We start from the raw sequence: 22,011 nt of genomic DNA on the forward strand, positions 1-22,011 counted from the left end.
ATTTTGTGCCTATTTGATCCTCATTATGACGCTGACTGTTGGTAACTGTAGTGAGGTATTAAACTAAAAATATAAGTACTTTTAGACACTAGCTGTCGCCCGCGACTCCGTCCGCGCGGGATTAAAAAAAAATGTTGGTTGATTCTCAGACCTACTTAATATGCTCACAAAATTTCATGAGAATCGGTCGAACCGTTTCGAAGGAGTATGGGAACGAAAATTGTAACACGAGAATTTTATATATAAAATATTTTCTTTCTATGCATCCTCTCCTCCGTGGATTAAAGGTAGGCAACGCATATGCAATTGCGTATGTCTATGGGCGGTCACTTCGCTTTATTAGCGATTTCAGGTGACCGCTCGCTCGTTTGCCATCTTATGATATAAAAAACAGAGATATTGTTGTTAGAAACCCACGGTTAATGATATTCATTTTTAGGTGACTCTCCAGAAGTTCTCTGACGAAGATTGTTCCAGAACTTACGCACCAAACAGTCGGGGCATGAGACATATGAAAAAAGGTTATAATAGTACAACTCAGATGTGTTTCGGTGATTGGCATAAGAAGAAAGACAGCTGTAATGTAAGTTATTATCATAAAATACTCTTAAATAAAAAAACACCCAACAGACCTCTCGGGCACCCTTGAATGCTAAACGCGTAATGAGTGACAGCCCAAGCCGACATCCCCTCTAGGGGGCCCTTGAATCCAGTCACTCCATGGAGCGTCCACCTAAACGACCTAAGAGCTCGGTGACCTCCCAATCCGGGAACAATAACGAAGTAACAGCCCCAGCCGAGGCTCCTGAGGGAGCCCTCGAGTCTTGTCACTCTTAAACGAGGTTTAGGCTAAGCGCCATCTGCACTCGGCCACCTCAAGCCCGGTGAAGCTGTAATTGCCTCCTCAAGGCAAACAGTGACTACTCAGTCAGAAAAAAAAACCAACAGACTGGGTTTATATGAGATATGACTATATAAAATAGCGCCATCTATTGTCTAGGATTATCACCATTACGAAGATATTTATTTGTACATTTAGGCTTTTCTAATATGAATTAGCTGTCGCCCGCGACTCCGTCTGCGTGGATATATAAAAAAACTTAATTAGTGTAGTCTATGTGTTCTTTCAGACTATATTCTATACGTATGCCAAATTTATTCGAGATCCGTTCAGTCGTTCTACATATATCTTCAAACACCCATCCATCCACATCACATCCATCTAAACATTCGTATTTATAATGTTAGTAAGTTAAATAATAAGCAGCTCTTCAAGGTATAAATTCCTTGCTCTTTATTCTTTTTCTTTTCGAATTTATGCCTTGAAGAGCTAGTTTTTATTTAACTTATCCATACATTAAGTTTTTTTTTATATATCCACGCGGACGGCGTCGCGGGCTACAGCTAGTTTATAATACTAGTAAGACTATTAGCTCGAATCCACACGACCACAAACCGTAATCATCAGCGTCAAAATGGCGATAATCAAATAGGCACAAATTGCTACATATTATCGCCTGTCTATTTATATAGGACTGTAGAAACAGTTACGACTTAGTTACGTCTTCAAGAAAAAAGCGTACACCTTCCTTAAATGCCGGCAACGCATCTGCAGTTCCTCTGGCGCTGCGGATGGCCATGGGCGTCGGATCGAATAATATTAGGCGATTCGTTGCTCGTTTGCCCCCTTCTCCTATAAAATTTATTACTTTAATTTGCAGGGTGACAGTGGTGGTCCAGCACAGATAAAGCACCCTCAGATATATTGTATGTACTCTGTTGTCGGCATCACGTCATGGGGGAGAGAGTGTGGCCATCCTGGTCAACCGGCCATCTACACACGTGTGGCCGGTTTTATACCCTGGATAGAGAGCATCGTATGGCCGTAGCATCTTCAAGATGGCTATAATCATTGACTGATAGATGTCTGAATAAATTAAAATTACACGCAATATGTTTATGTGTTCTTTCCTTTCCAATCGTTTTATTTTAAGAAAAGAATAGGAATTAGTTTTGACGGCGTAGACGTATAGCAAAGTTGAACGATAGGCAAACGCAAGGCGTAGGTAGCGTAGGAGTTAAACACTTGACTAGCAATCTACAGGTCCTTTTTTTCACAGGTGAATGCTTTAGGCATACTCCGTGCCTCGGGGAAGGCACAGTAACAGGAACAGTAGTTATGTGGGATTCTCTCCCCGAATGGAGCAAACCCACTAAACCGCTCTGTTACCTCATAGCCATAATGTGGGACGCCACGTGATCGTGTTACTTACCGGGACGCCCCACTAACCAGCCCGAGAATAGGACTCCTCAATGCGCCCCCAATGGGGCGCTGCACCCGTAGGCGCTCCTCAGAGACGGCACCATACAATGCAGGTTCGAGATTCTCCGTCCTCTCCCGCTGGTGCCGCCTAGGGTTTATAGAGACCCACCTCTTGGAGCAATCTGCAGGTCCTGGGTTCGAATCCCGTCATGTACCAATGTGTTTTTGCCGAGGTCCCCTCTCGGGGGCCCTTGAGTCCAGTCACTCCATGGAGCGTCCACTTAAGCGACCTAAGAGCTCGGTGACCTCCCAATCCGGTAAAAATAACGAAGTAACAGCCCGAGCCCTCGAGTCTTGTTACTCTAAAACGAGGTTCAGGCTAAGCGCCATCTACGCTCGGCCACCTCAAGCCCGGTGAAGCTGTAAATGCCTCCTCAAGGCAAACAGTGACTACTCAGTCACAAAAAAAAACTAACCCATGTACGGGCACATTATAAAAGTTCTACCTAACGTGTGTGTCTTGCGTAAGTCGTATATTCAAGCAAATATTATCCAAAGTGTTAATAACCATTCATTGAATAGTCGACTAATGCAAAAGCGATGTATATTAACCATTTAACCAAGAGCTCTATTACTAAAGAAAACATTAAGTTATAGAGTGCTCATGTATATGGAGATAATGGACGCTATATAATATTGTAAATGAAAATAAATAAAGACATTTTAAGCACAAGCTTAAGTGTTATAAATAATATTTTTTTAACGTATATATAACCAAATAAATAATTTCTCACTTACGCCTAGTTACATGCCAGTAAAGTACGGCATAGCTTTCTTTTATAAAATACTAGCTGTCGCCCGCGACTACGTCTGCGTAGAATTATAAACTTAATAAGTAACCTATGTGTTCTTCCAAAGACAAAAAAAGTGAATCGACATCACAGGGTACCGAAGAGCTGGCAGCTATCTCGGACAAAGAATCAGTTTAGCTATCCAAAGGGGGAACGCTGCCAGTATCTTCGTAACCTTGCCTAAAGGGACTCCTTTTAATAATATATTTTAGTTAATTATTCGTTTTTAATATGTTAAAATCTGGATGACCGGTATTTTTTTAAATTGTGTTTTTTGGAAATTATATTTAAGTAGGAATTACTAATAAAATGATGAAATATGAATAATATTTTTCGATCTTACCGACAGAAATAGTTAAGTTTATGTTTTAGTTGATTATCGATAAAACACGAATAAAATGACATTTTCTAAAAATGATTCCTAGCTAGATCGATTTATCGCCCCCGAAACCCCCTATATACTAAATTTTATGAAAATCCTTGGAGCCGATTCCGAGATTCCAATTATATATATACAAGAATTGCTCATTTAAAGATATAAGATTTAATGCCAAATTTCAGCGAGATCCATGAAGACATTCTAGAGATATCTTCTAACAAACATCTACACATTCACATCTTAATATGGGAAAGTTTGAATAGATGTCTGTTAGAAAGCATCTCTAGAAGGACTGCGTAGATCTCGCTTAAGGGCATAGATGTAGAACAGTCTTGAAGGCTTTTTTTTTGTTTATATCATAAGATGGCAAACGAGCGAGCGGCCACCTGAAATCGCTGAAATAGCGTAGTGACCGTTGCCCATAGACATACGCAACTGCATAAGCGCTGCCTTCCTTTAAACGACGGAGGAGAGGATGCACAGAAAGAAAATATTTTCCCTTTCCATGCATCCTCTCATCCGGAAAGTCCTCTTCCACTTCCCATCCTTTCCTTATAAGAAATATGACGGGAAGGGAGAGGACTAATTTTGGCCTCCGGGACGCACACTCATCAGACGAAACGCGGAATAGCTTCCACTTGACGTCTGTCTTCTGTGTGGTCGTGGTATTTCACTGAGCGAGCCGGGACAATTCGTGTGAAGATGTTAAAGCTCGCTCTACCACTGTTAAATCTCGCTTAAGGGCATAAATGTAAAACAGTCTTGAAGGCTACTAAGTTTATTTAAAAGAGGGTTTCAGGCGATAGCTGCTTTATAATACTAGTAAGATTCATTACAGGTTTAAAATAAATGAAACAAAATAATGAATAATCATATTTTATTAGTCAAATCAACATCTTGTTATTTTAAATCGATTACCTTTCGTTTTTTTAACCGGTTTCGATGTATATCGTTTACTCTTCACCGGTTTTTTCTTTTTAACTCCACTATTTATGGATTTCATACTTTTCGCTTTCTTAGTTTTTATAAAGCACGAGAAAAATCTTTTGAAACAATTCCCACGTGTCAAAACATCCGCTGGAGTGGTTAATATAGCACAAATGCATTCATCGCAGGGCCCCGAAACGTTCTCTTTGAGGCCCTTTAAAGATTTAGTTTCTAGTTGTTTCAATTGTTCCAACGTCATCGTGATGAAGATTATTTCCTAAAATAATATTTGTCGTTAATTATTAATAAAATTTGTCGTCTAATATTTATGCTAGAAATAAAGTAATATATTACAAAAAAATCATTACAGTTTAAATAAAGAGGTTTAAGATACTATTTTACTGGATTTACGTATAAAAAATACGTTTCCAATGTAAATAATTGTTGAATTAAATTATACATGATTTTTAATACATCATTACAATTATTTAATGCAATATCATCATCATCATCAGCTCACTATACGTCCCCAATGAGGGGCTCGGAGTCTACCCTAAGTTATGTGATTAGGTCATAGTCAACCACGCTGGTCAAGTGCAGGTTGACTTCACACATATCTTTGACATTCTCAGATATGTGCAGCATCAACATATTTTCCTTCACACTAACAACATAAGATAAATGTACATATGTAACACTTTGGTACATGACGGGATTTGAACCCAGGAGCTGCAGATTGCAAGTCAAGTGCTTGACCACTGAGTCACCGACGCCACCACCGCCACCGACGAATATATGTACTACTTAATTCTTAGGTTTTAGCTTAATCTTACTAATATTATAAATGCGAAAGTTTAGATGGATGTATGTTTGTTAGAAATCTCCGAAACGACTCAATGTATATTGATGAAATTTGGCGCAGACGTAGAACGTAGTGTTAAAGAACACATAGGCTACTTATTATTCAATTCCGCGCAGACGAAGTCGCGGGCGACAACTAGTTATTAACAAATAAACCTTGTGAATGTAGTAAAAATTGTAAGATAGGATTATTTATATAAGAGCTAAAATGCTTACTTTTTCCCTCCTTTAGCTTTTTCTTTTTCCTTGCCCTTTTCACTGGGCCCTGCTAGATTAGTAGATGAGGTAATCCCTAGGGCCTTTGCAGTTGAGTCTGTGTACATTTGTAATGTGTCGATGGCACTTCGTATAGCATTTCGTAAGTCAAAAGGTGGTTTCGGAGGGTCTATTAAATTGCAGATGCATTCATTGCAGGGCCCATCAGAGTCTGTTAAATTTCTTAATGATTCGTCATCTAGTTTAGCTATACGTTTATCTGAGTGGACAATTTTAACTTCTCTGGATTTGGATTTAGGCATTTTTATTGTTTAATCATGCTTCTTTGATATGTTTCATGGTAGGGTCCTGAAATAAATGTATAGATTGTTCTGAGAGGGCCCTTTAAAGTTCTTTCATATAAACTAAAGTAAAAATTGCATAGAATTTTGATGATATCGACATTGAAAATCTAAGCTTAGAGCTTTGTACATATTTCAAATTACAATTTAACAATAGTAAAGTCAATGCTAAACGCATGTTACACTCGGTGCAACGTAACGCGTCAAATCTAATTTCTTCCACGAATCGCCCGATGTATAACGTGGCGGTTAAAAATTCTAGTTGACATCCTTTTCTTTCCTTCCCTTTTCTTAAAAGGAATGGATGAGATTAAACAATTCTCTATACGTCTCTGTTTATTCAAAATAGTGAACGCGCCTGCAATATTAAACGTTTCGCTTTCGCGTATGTTTGCTAATTTTTATGACAGGGACTTGAATATTTAGTTCGAATTTAAAATATATTACCTGATCGATCCGGGGCGTGTATCATTTACGGGAAAATTTTCATTTTTGACAGATAATTGTCAGAAATAAAAAACATTTTGCTTGACAATTATGAAAGAATCGATATCAAATGTTTTATACAAAAGAGGTTTTATTATTTTACAAAATAAACGTCAAAATTTCAAAGTGACATTTGGGCATTTTCATAAGTTTTTTTTGTTGTAAAAATAACACAAAATACAGTTATTAATATTTATATAATTAGAGTAAAGAACATATCTATCTTAGTAATTTTGCAAAGCATGTAAACAACTATGTCAAACGTGCTGTTGCTCGCGACTCCGTTCGCGCGTAATTAAAAAAAACTTTAAAAGTAGCGTATGTCTTCTTCCAGGTTATTTTCTCTATACCAAACTTCAGCGAAATCTATGGAGCCGTTTTGGAGATACATTCTAACAAACATACATCCATCTAAATATTCGTATTTATAATATTAGTGAGATTAGTTAGAAGTAAGATTCAAACTTTGAAAGCCTTTCCTGAAAAGTTGACAATTTGCACAACAATCATTGCTCATATGAGCTATTTAAATATTTATTTGTGAATAAAAACGTAAAAAACACTATTCTAATTTAATTTAAAAAAAAGCAAATATTCACACAATTTTACGTTCAAAAAATCACAGACTACAAAAATATAACACCGTTATAACTGCTTACATAACAGTTATCGACAAGCTATTTAAAGCTGTAGCAGTTATATTAAAACTTTGCGGTTATTGGTAATGACACGAGTTAATGAAGGAACGCTGATTTTTTTAATCTACATTGAAATTCCTTTTTTTTATAAATTAATAATAGCTGCAGGATACGAACGTAATAAATAAAAAGGTATTAAGATTTATTACTAATCTTATCTTATAGGGGGTTTCGGGGGCGATAAATCGATCTAGCTAGGAATCATTTTTAGAAAATGTCATTTTATTCGTGTTTTATCGATAATCAACTAAAACATAAACTTAACTTTTTCTATCGGTAAGATGGAAAAATATTATTCATATTTCATCATTTTATTAGTAATTCGTACTTAAATATAATTACCAAAAAACACAATTTAAAAAAAAATACCGAGCAAGGCTGTTACTGTTATTTCGTGCACGTGATGTAATTGCGTTTATTATACCAAAAATCATGTTTTAAATTTTTTACTCGTTTCAGCAAAGCGACGACTATGTATCGTGTAATTTTAGAAACGGCAAATTTTGAGAGACCTTTTAGTAGAAAGTGTCTGATGTATGCAAGAGTACATTGGCGATTTTTTTTTAAATCTTTCGTTTAAAATATACTTTGGTTAAAATGTTTAACGCTGATATAGTCAACAAAGATATTAAGAAATGTTTTTCCATCCCAAATTATAAACTAACCAATGAATTGGCAACATAACCTCAAAGTTTAACTGTCAAACTATAATGCTGATTAGATTCGAAGTAAAACTTAGTTAACTAATCGACTTTGAATTAAAAGAGACAGGACCAGTGGAGCGTTGAAAATCTGTGAAATAAAATCAAAAAATACGTTTAAATGTGCTTTCTTGTGATCTTAATATAGTGTTCTTTTTGTCAGTTTGCGTTCTTTAATTAACCCCCCCAAATTGGCAATTGTCAGAAACGTGGCAGAATTTAGTAAGTTGTCGGCTATTTGTCGAGTCCATTTCTCTATAATCTAAGACTAACAAGATAAATTTTATGTCTGTGTTTGTATACTGAACAAAGGAAAGTCCGTTTTATTAGTTTTTAAACTTCTGTCAACTTAAATCAAAGATTAACTGAACAGTATGTGCATACATAGAAAGTGAAGCTTTAAAAATAACCTTAAAATAATGTTTATTTTAAAGATGTTTAAGGATTGTTTTAAACTTAGTTGCTTTTAACATATAATCTCCATTAAACAATGCAAGCCTTAAGGTGTTTGGAAGTTTGAAATTTTAATGTGCGTATGAATATGTTCTCTAAAATTATACATGTATGACCCAGTTTAATTGCGATTTAATTTTTACAATACTAATATTATAAAGGGGAAATATTTGACTGTTTACATTACTCCGAAACTAATTAACTAATTTGAAAATTTCACTGTTAAAAGCCACAATATCACCGGGACACATATTAAGTCAAGACTAGATTTTTTAGATTTCGCGCGAACGAATTCGCCGGCAACTACTAGGATATTATTTAAATAAAAATTATATATTTATAATTTCATAATTAATTTGTGAAAATGAACAGAATTTTAATATGATTTTTAAATTATTTTTTTGCAAAACATAACAAAACACATTTTTTATAATTTTTAATGAAGCCATTTGCTTTGACACTATTTTGACAGTTTGTTTTTTTAATTAACTATGACATAAGGAACTCCGTCATCTACCAACGTGATACGAACATTTGGCTTGTAACCTCAAAAAAACTTGACTTTGTCAGAATCCCCAGTGTTAATAGGAATAGAAAAAAATCGGAATTCGTAAAGTAAACAAATATCGTATAACCAAATTATTATTTTTATAAATAATAAATTCAGTACGATAACTCGACTTAAGTATTTCGTTGGTTTCTTTAAAAAAATAAAGACGTATCGAATACCAAAAAAATTTTTTTATTCGTATTTCAGATGTTAAACGATATGGAAGCATTGTAAATTATACAAAAGAAAACTTAAGAAAAACTTTAGGATTTTTACTAACCTATAATATTACACATCACGCCCTTAACCCATAGAGGTAGGCAGAGATAGGCAGGACTGGATTTAAAAGATTATACCAAGTTGAATTCGAATTATTTTAAGCACAAACCAACAATGCTAAAACATACTAATATAAACAAAATAACAAGTTTATAAAACCTTTTTTAAAATCAATTGCTGTTCTTAAGTCTCGCTAAAACTCGAGAAATACTGAACGGATTTATCTTATCTTGGTCTTGAAATGTTTGTCGAGGTTTAAGGAAGGCTTAAAAGGTGTGATAAATTCGAATATTTGTAGGGAAAACCCTTTAGGAATCTTTTTTTAAACCCGCGCGGACGGAATCGCGGGCGAAAGCTAATCTATATATATAAAAGAAAGTCGTGTTAGTTACACTATTTATAACTCAAGAACAGCTTTACCGATATGCCTGAAAATTGGTGAGGAGGTAGCTTAGAGCCAGGAGACGGACATAGGATACTATTTATTCATTTTTGTTCGAATTTATGCCTTGAAGAGCTGCTTTTTATTTAACATATCTATATATTAAGTATTTTTATCCAAAATATAGTTTCACACACAAAAAGACAACAATTTGACACTAAATTTGTACTCGATACGAAACAAACTAGGCAAAAGCAATGATCAGGATAAATAGCTGTAATATATACAAAATAACTCACACGTCTTTCCGTCCGTTATTCAATAAATTTGTTTTTTCAACTTGATGAGAAATTCTGCTCCATTTATGGTATAAATTTATGTCTATGGTATCTTTAAAATGACAGACCGCCAGGTTCCATCTACATCATCTCGATGGCTGGCAATCCACAACCGTGCGGTTTGCGCGAAACTTCCCGCCTCGCATAGCAGCGTTGTGGAATGGTCTGTCCTCGGCGGTATTTCCAAACCGCTACGACTTAGGGTCCTTCAAGAAGCGAGCTTATCACCACCTCAAAGGCAACGCGTCTGCAGTTCCTCTGGTATTGCTGATGTCCATGGGCGTCGTTGAACACCTCGGTGTCTTCGCTGCTCGTTTGCCCCCTTCAGTTATAAAAAAAACATATCTTACTAATATTACTAATATTATAAATGCGAATGTTTCGATGTATGTTTGTTAGAAGGTATCACCAGAACGGCTGAACAGATCTTGATGAAATTTGTCATACATGTAGAACATAGTCTGGAAGAACGCATAGACTACTAATTACGTTTTTTTTTATTCCGCGCGAACGGAGTTTCGGGCGATAGCTATTTTAAAATAAAATCTAATAGTATAGAAAGAGGAAATAACATCAGTACATATCTTCCTCTGCATACTTCGATACAGTACTTTTATCAACAGAAAATATGTTCTCAACTAGCTGTCTCGGCTTCGTCCTCGCAGAATTTAAGAAAACATAATTAGTAGTCTATGTGTTCTTCCAGACTATGTTCTACATCTATGACAAATTTCATCGAGATCTATGCAGCCGTTCTGGAGATATCTTCTAACATACATCTAAACATTCGCATTTATAATATTAGTAAGATTGTCTATAACAGTAGTACTTCATTGCTGAAAAACTTTTCGTCTTCCCTTGGACAAAACAGACGCTCAACTTACATTATAAATGCGAATGTTTAGATTATGTTAGAAGATATCTCCAGAATGGCTGAACGGATCTTGATGAAATTTGTCATAGATGTAGAACATAGTCTGGAAGAACACATAGACTAAGATTGGAACGACATCAAGAACGGAGTCGCTGGCGGCAGCTACTTGCTGTTATAATAAAAGAGTTATGACAGTGGAATCCTACTTTTATATTATTATATGCATTTAATTAAGTATGTTGTTATATTTAACGTTTATATATTCGGGCGTTTTGGCCAAAGCTATGAAAAAAACTGCGGGATATCGTATTGAACAGAACATATGTGGAGTCGAAACTAAATAAAATAATTATTACAGAAAGAAAAAAAATATTGATATTGTTAAAGTAAAATAGTCTAAGAATATAATTAGATAATTTAAGTAAATTTATTAGCATTTTTTTTTTAATTTTCATTATTTTATTTGTTTATTTAATTCCAAAGATAAGAAATACGTCAATATTCTATCAATAAAATTAAGACAATTATATTAAACAATTTAAATAATAAAAATCTTAAACTATTCAAACTTTCGTGAGACATTATACTAAACTGATATATAAACAAGGCTAAACACTCACGTATATTCGTCCGGTGGCACCGACTAGTTTCAAGCCCATCGGGGGCCCTTCATCAGGGTGAGTGGTACTGGTATTATAGCGACGGGCCGCACCGGACGAATATACGTGAGTGTTTAGCCGTGTTTATATATCAATTTAATAAAATCTTACTTATAAAACATAATAAAATCTAATTAAATAAACACTTTACACACACTATAAAAAAAAACATTTTTTAATTTACAAATTTATTTACACCTAACAGAGATTCCATTCAATCGCTGTTCTCTAACCGCCCTTACTTTGGGATCGGTATAAATACTGGGAAGGTTCGTTCTGGATTGCATTCACTCGTCGCTTGGACAAGAGGTAAGTACTAGTTCTTCTTCTTCTAGGCTTAGCTCATAAGCTCGTTTATGTTCCGACATGTAAAGTAACCCATTGGTCAAGTGGGTTTGCGGTCAGAAATGGTTTTTATAACAGAATAATGTGGTCCAATATGAAGGAGGCCTTTGTCAAATTAAAAAAAAAGATAAAGATTGCAAAATAATTAATAATCTTTATGCATATAATTGTTCTGTGAGTGTGTATGTCACTGAACTTCTCTCAAACGACCTGGGAATGGTTTAGATTCACAATTTTGTCCGCTGGACAATGTTTTTTTAATTAATTTTTAATTTAATAGTAGTTGTTGATTTTGGAATGTTTTACATTGGATCCGACAGACGGCGCTACCATCACAGTGTCAGACGACGTCTGTCCGGTCCGCTAGTAAACTTATATTTATGTATATTTATTGTCCAAAATAAAGGCTATTAATGGTTTATTCAATATCTTATATATAAAATTCTCGTGTCACAATTTTCGTTTCCATACTCCTCCGAAACGGCTTGACCGGTCCTCATGAAATTTTGTAAGCATATTGAGTAGGTCTGACAATCGGCAAACATCTATTTTTAATACCGCGCGGACGGTGTCGCGGGCGACATCTAGTAAGAAAATATAAAAAAATTGAACCATAGTTTACTCACAAATATTTTTTGTATCAAAACATCTTTATGCATTTCTTGTTCTTGTTTCGCGTTTATTCATTCGGTAAATCTTTAAAAAATTTAAAAAGTTTTTTGTTCTCCTTTTTAATATAGTGGTCGCCATCGATTTCGTCTACCCAAAAGTATCCTATAACATTCCCGCGACATCTTCTACCTTCCTGACAAATACCCATCAAAATCGGTCTACCCGTTCCGGAGTTAACACGAAACAAACGCGGTCTTGCGGACAGATATACAGAAATATTTTTACAGGACTTGGTCCGGAAGGTAGCTGAAAAACGCGGATATAAGATATTTTTTTTAAATTCTGGCTTTAAAAAGTCACGAAACCGGTATTTGTGAATAATTTCATTCATTTTAATGTATTTTAAACCTTAACCAAGTCTTTGGTAGACATTTTATTATTGTTAATATATTTATTTTACTAAATTTAATAACGTAAAATAATTTAATTTAATTTTTTTATAACGTTGTTAAACGTATTTAACTTAAACTTACACGATTTGAATCATCCAAATTCTTTATTAACACGTCAAATTATCAATTAATCTAATAACATTAAAAAAACTTATAAATTTTGAAAACATAACCTAAAAAAGTGTAATGTAATGGCCGCCATGACATGTGTATATTTAATTTAGGCGCATAATAGTTACGTTACGTTACATACGTTTAAATTAACTATGTGTTATTCTTTAATTTAATAATGGAAATTATAACTCCGTTAAGAACATTCCGTTTCATCTTGCTTTACTCTTACGTGTGTTTTCTTTAAATTACAAATGCTTTGGACTAAGAAACTAAAAAGAAATTTACTAAAAACATAACCTAAAAAATGCTCACACCGTCATCTTAAATTAAATTTATATTTATCATTTCTTACTAATATTATAAATAAGAAAGATTGAATTAATGTTTGTTGCTACGTATCTACAAATAATTAAGCGGATATTGACGTTTAACACAGATGTTGAATATAATTTAAAAGAAAAAAATTATAATTACGCGCGTAATATTTGGGCTTGTTTAAAATTTTACCAAAAAATAACCCAATCGTACGAAACTTTACTGACAATTGACTGATTTTATTCATATTTATCATAATAAAAGTAAGTTTTGCGTCTCTGTATTTGATTTTATTAACTTTGACATGAAACAGATTTCGATAAAAGCTGCGTCATTCGATTCTTCTTCTCCTAAGTGTCATATACATCTGTGTTTGTTTTTTTAATTACCAAGTTGTATTATTTTGTCGTAATATTATGCGTAGGATACGTAAAGCCATCATATTGTGAGTTATTAACAATATTGTGGTAACATTCAGTAATAACCATAGACAATTTGGGTGCGGTCAATTTGGGAATTGTAGATAGCTTTGGCGCAATTTGTACTACGATAAAGTAACATTGTTCAGGGGTTTAGCAGTTGACTTGTAATCAGCTCCTGGGTTCTCCCGTCATGTACTTATGTGTTACATATGTACATTTATCTTATGTTGTTAGTGTGAAGGAAAACATGTTGATGCTGCACATATCTGTGAATGTCAAAGATATGTGTGAAGTGACGCACTGGACCAGCATTCACTATCACCTAGTCACACTTAGGGTACCCGAGACCCTTAGTGGGGATTTATTAACGGATCTTAGCGTCTTGAATAACTCTTAAATGACTGACTTTTTATTTAAAATATGTCTCGTTTTTTAGACTAGGATATTTGTTTTTTTTTAATAAGCTTAAACAATTAATCTTTTCATTCACTTATTTTTTTAATTCCGTGCTAAAGAATTCGTAAACTCGACTAGAAAATAATAAGAAAAACAAATGACAATTCTGTTTTCAACATAAGTCGAAGTTGACAAAATTAGATTAAGTAACAGTTAACTTAATTCAACTATCAAGTTGTAAAGTAGAATTTAAGTTAAAGGTAAAGAACACGTATTGTTGAGTTTTACGTCGTAACTTAAGTCTGCCGTTTTATTGAGTTTGCTGTTCAGATGGTAAATATTTGAACGTATTTATATTTATTCGTCTCTTTTCTAAACAAATGTCTCATTAATTTATGTCAATTACTAAGCGTAAAATGTGTTGTTTTAATTCCAAGCATTTAAACCATGGCTTTTAGGCTTACAGCGTTTTTAATATCTATTTCTTGAAATCGATATAGTTAAATTACAGCGCCATCTAGTAAAATTTTCCGGTATCAGTAGGTTTTTAACCTTCAAGTGTTTCAAATTGTTACTAGATGGCGTTTATTTAAAATATCTAATTACTTATTATTAATTTCCATTTTTGTTAGAAAAAAAGATTTTTTGTTTTCATTTAAGGCTTAAATATATAATCTGGCCATGGCTATTTAGTGTCATGTTTAGATTGTGTAGATTTAAAAACTAAAATAAATACTATACGTTATATAAATAAAAATATATCGTTAAAGTTTACTTACATTAAATTTTTAAATGCATTACTAAAATATTAAGTGAATGTTTTTGCAACCCTCTCTGTGGGGGCGCGTAGCCCGCTGTGCGCGACGAGGTTGTCAACCTTTAGCAAGGGTATCTTTGGTATAATTCTAGTAAACATTTTTTAGTAATACGATTTTCATTTTTTAATTCATTCATCTAGCCGCTAGATGTCGCTTTTAGATTTTTGAACTGCCATCCGTTTAAAATTATATATTTACTAAAAAACATCGTAAACCCTTTTCGTTGTTGTTATATGTATCCACAGTAGTTTTTCCAACATCCATCCATCCTAAATACATTTTATTTTTGTCCGCAGATCAATTTATCGTGAAAATTAAAAAGTAATGTCATCCGCCATGTTGTCTTTCTCCCGCGTATTGTTACTCATCGTCATCGCTTCTTTGTACATGGAATCCTGCCATTCTGCCACCGTGAGTATTTTACACATTTTAAATACAATAAAAAAAAACTATATTAATGAATTAAAAATACATTAATAATTTGGAACGAACCTGAATAATTAATTACATGAAATTAATCGTATTAATCAATTTTTTTTTGTTTCCTGCAAGTGTTTAAAAAAATAATGTTGTCTCCGTTACTTAAAAGGGAATGAAAGAGAAAACGATATATTACAACGTTTGTTACAGATACCGCGAAACTTCGACTCGAGGCTAACTGATGACGTCATCATGACACCAAAGAAGAGACCATTTTGCAACGCATTCACTGGTAATTATATGACATAATTATAAATAAAATCTTGGGCATCCAAGCTCACTATATGTCCACTTTGAGGTTCTCGTTACCCTAAGTTAACTATGTGATAGTGAATGCTGGTCCAGTGCGTCACTTCACACATATCTTTGACATTCACAGATATGTGCAGCATCACGATGTTTTACTTCACACTAACAACATAAGATAAATGTACATATTTTATTATTATTAGTCCTTTGGCGCGAATGACGTGCTTTCATTACAAAGTCAAGCGTCAGAATTATTATAAAGAGGATGTAAATACCGGCACCAGCACTTTGTATGGAAAAACACATTGGTACAAGACGGGAGAACCCAGGACCTGCAGACAAGTCAAGTGCTTAACCCTTGAACCACCGACGTGCAATACTACGGTAGAATAAAATAAAAAATTGGTTTGATTTTTTTTAATTTGTGTTTTAGGATGTGGCCGAAAACGCTCTCAATATGCTCCCGGTATGCCCCAGGACATCATACGTCAGAGACAGGTAAATTAAAATCCTATTTCTTCAACCTTCCCTTATCCCTACAGAGGATCAGCACAGGATGTACTCCATACATCTCTATCAGCTGGTATATCTGAATCCACCTCCTTCTTACACATCCTCTTTCACACAATACTTTCTTTGGTCTTTTACCTTTGTAGACATCCACATTCAATCTCATTACTTTTTTGTTTATATCAAATCATGTTTCTTATTAATATTATAAATAACTAGTTGTCGCCCGCGACTCCGTCCGCGTGGATATATAAAAACTTAATTAGTGAAACCTATGTGTTCTTTCAGACTATGTTCTATACGTATGCCAAATTTAATCGAGATCCGTTCAGCCGTTGTAAAGATATCTTCAAACACCCATCCATCCATCTAAATCACATCCATCTAAATATAAAAGGAATAAATAGTATCCTATGTCAGTCTCCTGGCTCTAAGCTACCTCCTCAACAATTTTCAGTCATATCGGTAAAGCAGTTCTTGAGTTATAAATAGTGTAACTAACACCACTTTCTTTTATATATATATATATAGATATTAAATAAGTAAAGAATGACTGGAACTAGATGATTGTTACAAAGATGTCTGTATATTCATACATTTTTTTTAATTCCACGAGGAAATAGGCGCTCGGCATCTTACTAATATAAATGCGAATGTTTAGATGGATGTTTGTTAAATGATATCTCCGAAACAGTTCAACTGAACTTGATGAAATTTGTCATACATATAGAACATAGTCTGGAAGAACACATAGACTACTTATTAAGTTTTTTTTTTAGTTTCGTGCGGATAGATTCGTGGGTGACGGTTATTATTGTTCTAATATTCCTTTTATTTTCAGTACGTTGATGATGATACTCTAGGATCTCTGGTTGAATCTGAAAATGCGGTTGACGAGCTATCTCGTCAAATTCTTTCCGAAGCCAAACTGTGGGAAGCCATCCAAGAGGCAAGCGCTGAAATACTTCGCAGAAAGCAGAAATAATATAACCAATAAAACGTACCAGGATTTAAACAATCGAATACTATTTGGATCAAAAAAATTTGAGGTTATATTATAAATTATAAAAAAATTAAAATTATAAATTAAATTAAATAAATATATTGTGAACCGGTAGCGTTTCTAAATAAAATTATTTTTTTATTTAAATAATCAACAATTCATTTTAAATTATGGAATAATTTTTCGTCTGTTCACACTTTGACAGATGACAAGTAATTTTTTTTTTTTTAATTTTTAATCTGTCATAAATTATTAAAATTAATGCAAATTAAGAGATAGACTAATAATTAATTTTAAACTCTAGGAGGTGACTTATTTATAAAATTTTACTCTTAATTAGATATTTTTCATTGAAATAGAGCAGTTATTGTAATTTTTAGGTTATGTCATAATTATTTTTAACAATAAAGATACTTTACATAATCTGTGGCTGAATTATTCTATGACAGAGCTATATTTGTGCGTAAAAAATATATTAAGACATGAAGAGTCAATAAAACCTTTTCTCCAAATGAATGTTTTTAATTTACTCTTACGTTGATTTCTGAATCCAAAGTCTTTGTATTTTTTTTTTATATCATAAGATGGCAAACGAGCGAGCGGTCACCTGAAATCGCTGAAGTAGCGAAGTGACCGTTGCTCATAGACATACGCAATTCCATATGCGTTGCCTACCTTTAATCGACGAAGGAGAGGATGCACAGAAAGAAAATATTTTCCCTTTCCATGCTTCCTCTCATCCGAAAAGTCCACTTCCACTTACCATCCTTTCCTTATAAGGAAAAGGGTGGGAAGGGAAAGAGGACTAAATTAGTCCTCCGGGACGCACACTCATCAGACTGTACTTGGAATTGCTTCCACTTGACGCCTGTCTTCTGTGTGGTCGTGGTATTTCACCGGGCGAGCCGGGACAATTCGTGCGAAGATGTTAAAGCTCGCTCTACCACTGTTTCATGAATGAAAGATGTTTACTTCAGTTTAAGCCTCTAAGGAGAAATAACTTTGCGAGACATAAAATGGACTGATATTTAATTTATAGAACGACAAATTTATTTGGCCCGGTGAGACGCTGTTAGTGTGGTTACTTCTCTCAGAAAAGGCATAAAATGCCTTTAGATTTTACATATCATATGAAATAAATTCCAGCTTGATACCCTCACTCGTTTTTGAGAAAAAAGTTATTATTGACAGACGGACAGGTCAAAAAAGTGGTCCTATAGGGTTCCGTTTTTTTTCCTATGAGGTACGGAACCCTAAAAAACATGACAAGAAGACAAGAAAAGTCAAAAATGTATGGAAGTCACCCTTACTGTAGATATGCCACGGCATTTTACGTATTTTTATAATAAACTAGCTGTCACTCGCAACTTCGTCTGCGCAATTAAAAAAGTATGTTTTCTTCCAGACTATGTTCTACATCTATGTCACATTTCATCGAGATCCATGCAGCTGTTCTGGAGATATCTTCTTACAAACATACATCCAAACAGTCGCATTTATAATATTAGTAAGGTTTTTACGCATTTTGTCGATTCTATTAGCGATAAACGAATGTTATATACTTTGTCTTGCCCCTCTTGTGACACTTTGGACATATAAAAAGGCTCTTATTAGCTATCATAATTTATTCTTACTTATCACTGGGTCGGAAAAGTTTGTTGATTCTTTTTCCCACAGTTATTCATGAAAGTGGAAAATATTTACGTACACCATCAATATGTTATACTTATCTTGTCTATGATAATGGATAACAAACAATAGGAATAAAACGCAAACTTATTCTTCTATAAAACGTAAGATGACGCGCTCCTTCTCTCATTCAACGGCCGCCATCTTTTCGGACATGTCAAAATAATTTTTTCCGCCAATTTAACAGATTTATTGAAAAAAATGTTGAAATTTTTATTCGTATTATTTTTAATTGCATTCGGTTAGTAATCATTTTTAATTTAATTATTAATTAAGCATAGTAAAAAATGTCGCAATTAATTCTCATATATAAAATAAAATTCGATCTTTTTTTTCTTAATTCATTTTTATATTTTAAATAGAAATTAATTTATTAAATTATTAAAAATAGTTTAACTTTATCGTATTTAAACAATAAACACAAAACATTTTATAATTTTTATTTAAAAATCACTGACGTCTGTAAATGGATTGGCTAAAATACGAAGTATTTTGTTCCTATTTGTTTTCTACCATTGTAGCGCTGATGGTAGAGGTTTGTAACGGTGGTTTGGACTCGAACTAATAATATAGATAGAATTAACTGTCATGTAACATGAACAGGCACGCCTAAATCTGAACGATACAAAAGCTGTCATCCAAGTAATCACCTATCCATTTACAAATACAATAATTTTTAAGCTGACTTCAAAAAGGAGGTTCATCTCGTCCGTTTTATTTTTAATTGTTTTTTTTTCTTCGATTTTAGGGCACATTTGTGCAGCCAGTTTGTCATGCGAGTCTTGTGGTACTGAATGCGTGCCCGCGTGTGGCACGAGGAGATTTAGAATATGCTGTTTCAACCATTTAAAGAAGAAAAGAGGAGACTTTGCTGAGGTAATATGGAACTTACTATATCATCAGGTAACTAAGTCCCCACTGAAGGTCTCAGTCTACCCTAAGTTAACTATGTCATAGTGAATGCTGGTCCAGTGGGTCACTTCACACATATCTTTGACTTTCATATGTGCAGTATCAACATGTTTTCCTTCACGGTAAGAACGTGTGGGCGCTGCAGGTCCTAAGGGTAAGAGACCCAAAATTGGGGCGTTGTGTAGAGGCCTGGGGGGTGATTTGTAGGAGGCCTCTTAAACAACGACTGCGTGAGCTCTCGACTCTCAACAACTTGTGAACATTAACTAATATGAATTTTTTATATCGTAGTTATAACAAGCTTAATTATCTATTGGTTATATTTTCTAGATGGAACATGTACCAGATGATTCTGAATTTGATGTACGTAAGATCATCATTTTGGAGTTGCCAGAGACTATGAAGAATTACATCGTTAAATCAAATGATTATATTTAATCTGTATTTTGTGAAATTTCAAAAATTACGTAAAAAAATAATTCGTTTGTCTATGGTTTTGCATTGTTTAAATATGTGTAAATAAATGAAAAATTATACATATATTGTATTTTATTCATGATATAATATTATATAATAAATAAATCTTACATAAAAAAATGCGAATGTTTAGATGTATGTCAGAAGATATCTCCAAAACGGCTGCATGTATCTTGACGAAATTTAATATAGATGTAGAACATAGTCTGGAAGAACACATAGACTACTAATAAAGGAGATTTTAGTCTCAGAAACTCTTGATAACCATTACACCACCATTCACTATTTTCAACGATAGGATGAAATATTAGACCATCTTTCTAATAGAAAAACAAAACACTGCAGGCTGTTTAAATACGCACTTCTATTTAATAAAATAATTAAACCAATCCACTGTTGAAATAAAGGGACTTTGTCACGAAACTAACACGCTTACTAATATTATAAATGCGAAAGTAACTCTGTCCTTTCACGCAAAAACTACTGAACTGATTTATATGAAATTTGGTACACAGATAGTATAGAGCCTAGGAAAAGATATAGGCTACTTTTTAACGCTAAAATGGGTTGTAAAGTGCTTCGAAATTTGCATGGAAGTATGGTCAATTTTACAGATAGGAAGTTTGAAACTTATTTTTTCGGATGTTAATAAAAAATCGAAAAGAAATTTATTATACATCCTTATTTCTATAATTACATATTAAATCTATGATATAAAATAAAATATTAGAAAAAAAAACGAATAATTAACTAAAATATATTATTAAAAGGAGTCCCTTTAGGCAAGGTTACGAAGATACTGACAGCGTTCCCTCTTTGGATAGCTAAACTGATTCTTTGACCGAGGTAGCTGCCAGCTCTTCGGTCCCATGTGATGTCGATGTTAATTTGATATAATTAAATATTACATTTAATGTTTGTAAAATTGTTACCCTCAAGGGTGCAAGTAATAAGTAAGTGGTCCCGGAGGCCCAACCCCCCCCCCCCCTTTAATACAGCATGGCAGTGGGATTGAAAGAGAAAGTACCCCAGGGGGGTACCAAAACCACTGGTTTTGGAGAATCCCCCTCCGCGCGCTTACGCCTGAACTCCCGCTTGGAGTCTGGGGGTAAGCGCGCGGGCCGCCCTGCGTATTCTGGGGGGGCACCTTTCCGCTCGCTCGCTTTAAAGGCCGGGGCAAACGAGGCCAGACATTACCGCCCCCTTCCACCCACGCTGTGGACTTCTGTAATATCAGGGGGCTCCATTCCAACTTAGAGGCCGTCCACTACCATCTCCGGACGGCCAAGCCGGCCTTGCTTTTCCTTACCGAGACACAGATATTCTCTCCGGCGGACACATCGTACTTATCCTGCCCCGGATACAAACTGGAACACTCCTTTTTGCCCCGGGCTGGGGTATGCGTGTACGTCAGAGAGGATGTCTGCTCTCGTCGCCTCAGCCTTCTTGAAGGTAGGGATCTATCTCTTTTGTGGCTGCGCGTAGATGGCGATGTCCATCCGCGGGTCTACGCGTGCCTCTATAGGTCCCATAGCGGTAATGCCGAAACAGACCGACTCATGGAGCAAGTCCAAACGGCTACAGATTCCGTTCTGGCACAGATCCCCTCCGCTGAAATCGTGGTACTTGGCGACTTCAACGCCCACCATGCCGATTGGCTTGGCTCTCGTACCACCGACCACGCGGGGAGATCTGTCCACGACTTTGCCTTGTCTTATGATCTGACGCAGCTGGTCGCCGCGCCCACGCGAATCCCTGATGTGGCAGATCATACGCCTTCCCTGTTGGACCTTCTGCTGACCTCTCATCCGGACAGCTACCAGGTTTCTGCCGACGCCCCCTTGGGCTCGTCGGACCACTGCCTGATCCGGACCTCAGTGCCTATCTCGGGTTGCCCACGGTTTAAACCGAATGGCTTTCGCCGAGTGTGGCACTACAGGTCGGCAGACTGGGATGAGA

At 34.8% G+C, this 22,011-nt stretch overlaps 3 protein-coding genes across 4 annotated transcripts in view; 2 read left to right on the forward strand and 1 right to left on the reverse strand.

Annotated features, from left to right (window-relative positions):
- Positions 1–1,954, forward strand: part of LOC106116692 (trypsin-1) — a gene marked incomplete in the record, with an annotated part of 9,028 nt that extends 7,074 nt beyond the window's left edge. The window contains 2 exon segments of the mRNA XM_013310619.1: positions 440–583; positions 1,722–1,954. Coding sequence (XP_013166073.1) covers positions 440–583; positions 1,722–1,889 — 312 coding nt within the window.
- Positions 1,955–4,356: 2,402 nt separating this feature from the next.
- Positions 4,357–6,359, reverse strand: LOC106115453 (uncharacterized). 2 transcript variants are annotated; one of them, XR_001227757.1, is made up of 3 exons: positions 6,286–6,359; positions 5,498–5,845; positions 4,357–4,697 (listed from the first exon to the last, which is right to left on the reverse strand). XR_001227757.1 is itself a non-coding variant. In XM_013308815.1 (2 exons), exons 1-2 carry the CDS (start codon positions 5,797–5,799, stop codon positions 4,691–4,693), a joined length of 309 nt encoding a protein of 102 aa, XP_013164269.1. In that variant the 5' UTR covers positions 5,800–5,845; the 3' UTR covers positions 4,357–4,690. The 2 variants fall into 2 exon arrangements, 1 of the variants encoding a protein (XP_013164269.1); XM_013308815.1 differs by lacking the exon at positions 6,286–6,359.
- A 5,133-nt stretch (positions 6,360–11,492) lies between these two features.
- On the forward strand, positions 11,493–16,997 carry CCAP (crustacean cardioactive peptide). The gene is made up of 5 exons (XM_013308836.1): positions 11,493–11,567; positions 15,029–15,143; positions 15,363–15,444; positions 15,895–15,959; positions 16,813–16,997. Exons 2-5 carry the CDS (start codon positions 15,057–15,059, stop codon positions 16,954–16,956), a joined length of 378 nt encoding a protein of 125 aa, XP_013164290.1. The 5' UTR covers positions 11,493–11,567; positions 15,029–15,056; the 3' UTR covers positions 16,957–16,997.
- The last annotated feature ends 5,014 nt before the right edge of the window (positions 16,998–22,011 follow it).

The sequence above is a fragment of the Papilio xuthus genome, unplaced genomic scaffold, assembly GCF_000836235.2.
Source record: "Papilio xuthus unplaced genomic scaffold, Pxut_1.1 DF829660.1, whole genome shotgun sequence".
Classification (NCBI taxonomy): Eukaryota; Metazoa; Arthropoda; class Insecta; order Lepidoptera; family Papilionidae; genus Papilio; species Papilio xuthus.

Excerpts from the sequence above, each read along its gene's own strand:
- LOC106115453 (XM_013308815.1), bottom strand. The coding sequence starts at position 5,799 with ATGCCTAAATCCAAATCCAGAGAAGTTAAAATTGTCCACTCAGATAAA.
- CCAP (XM_013308836.1), top strand. The coding sequence starts at position 15,057 with ATGTCATCCGCCATGTTGTCTTTCTCCCGCGTATTGTTACTCATCGTC. Across the intron at positions 15,144-15,362 it reads AATCCTGCCATTCTGCCACC|ATACCGCGAAACTTCGACTC; the intron begins GTGAGTATTTTA and ends CGTTTGTTACAG. Across the intron at positions 15,960-16,812 it reads ACATCATACGTCAGAGACAG|TACGTTGATGATGATACTCT; the intron begins GTAAATTAAAAT and ends TTTTATTTTCAG.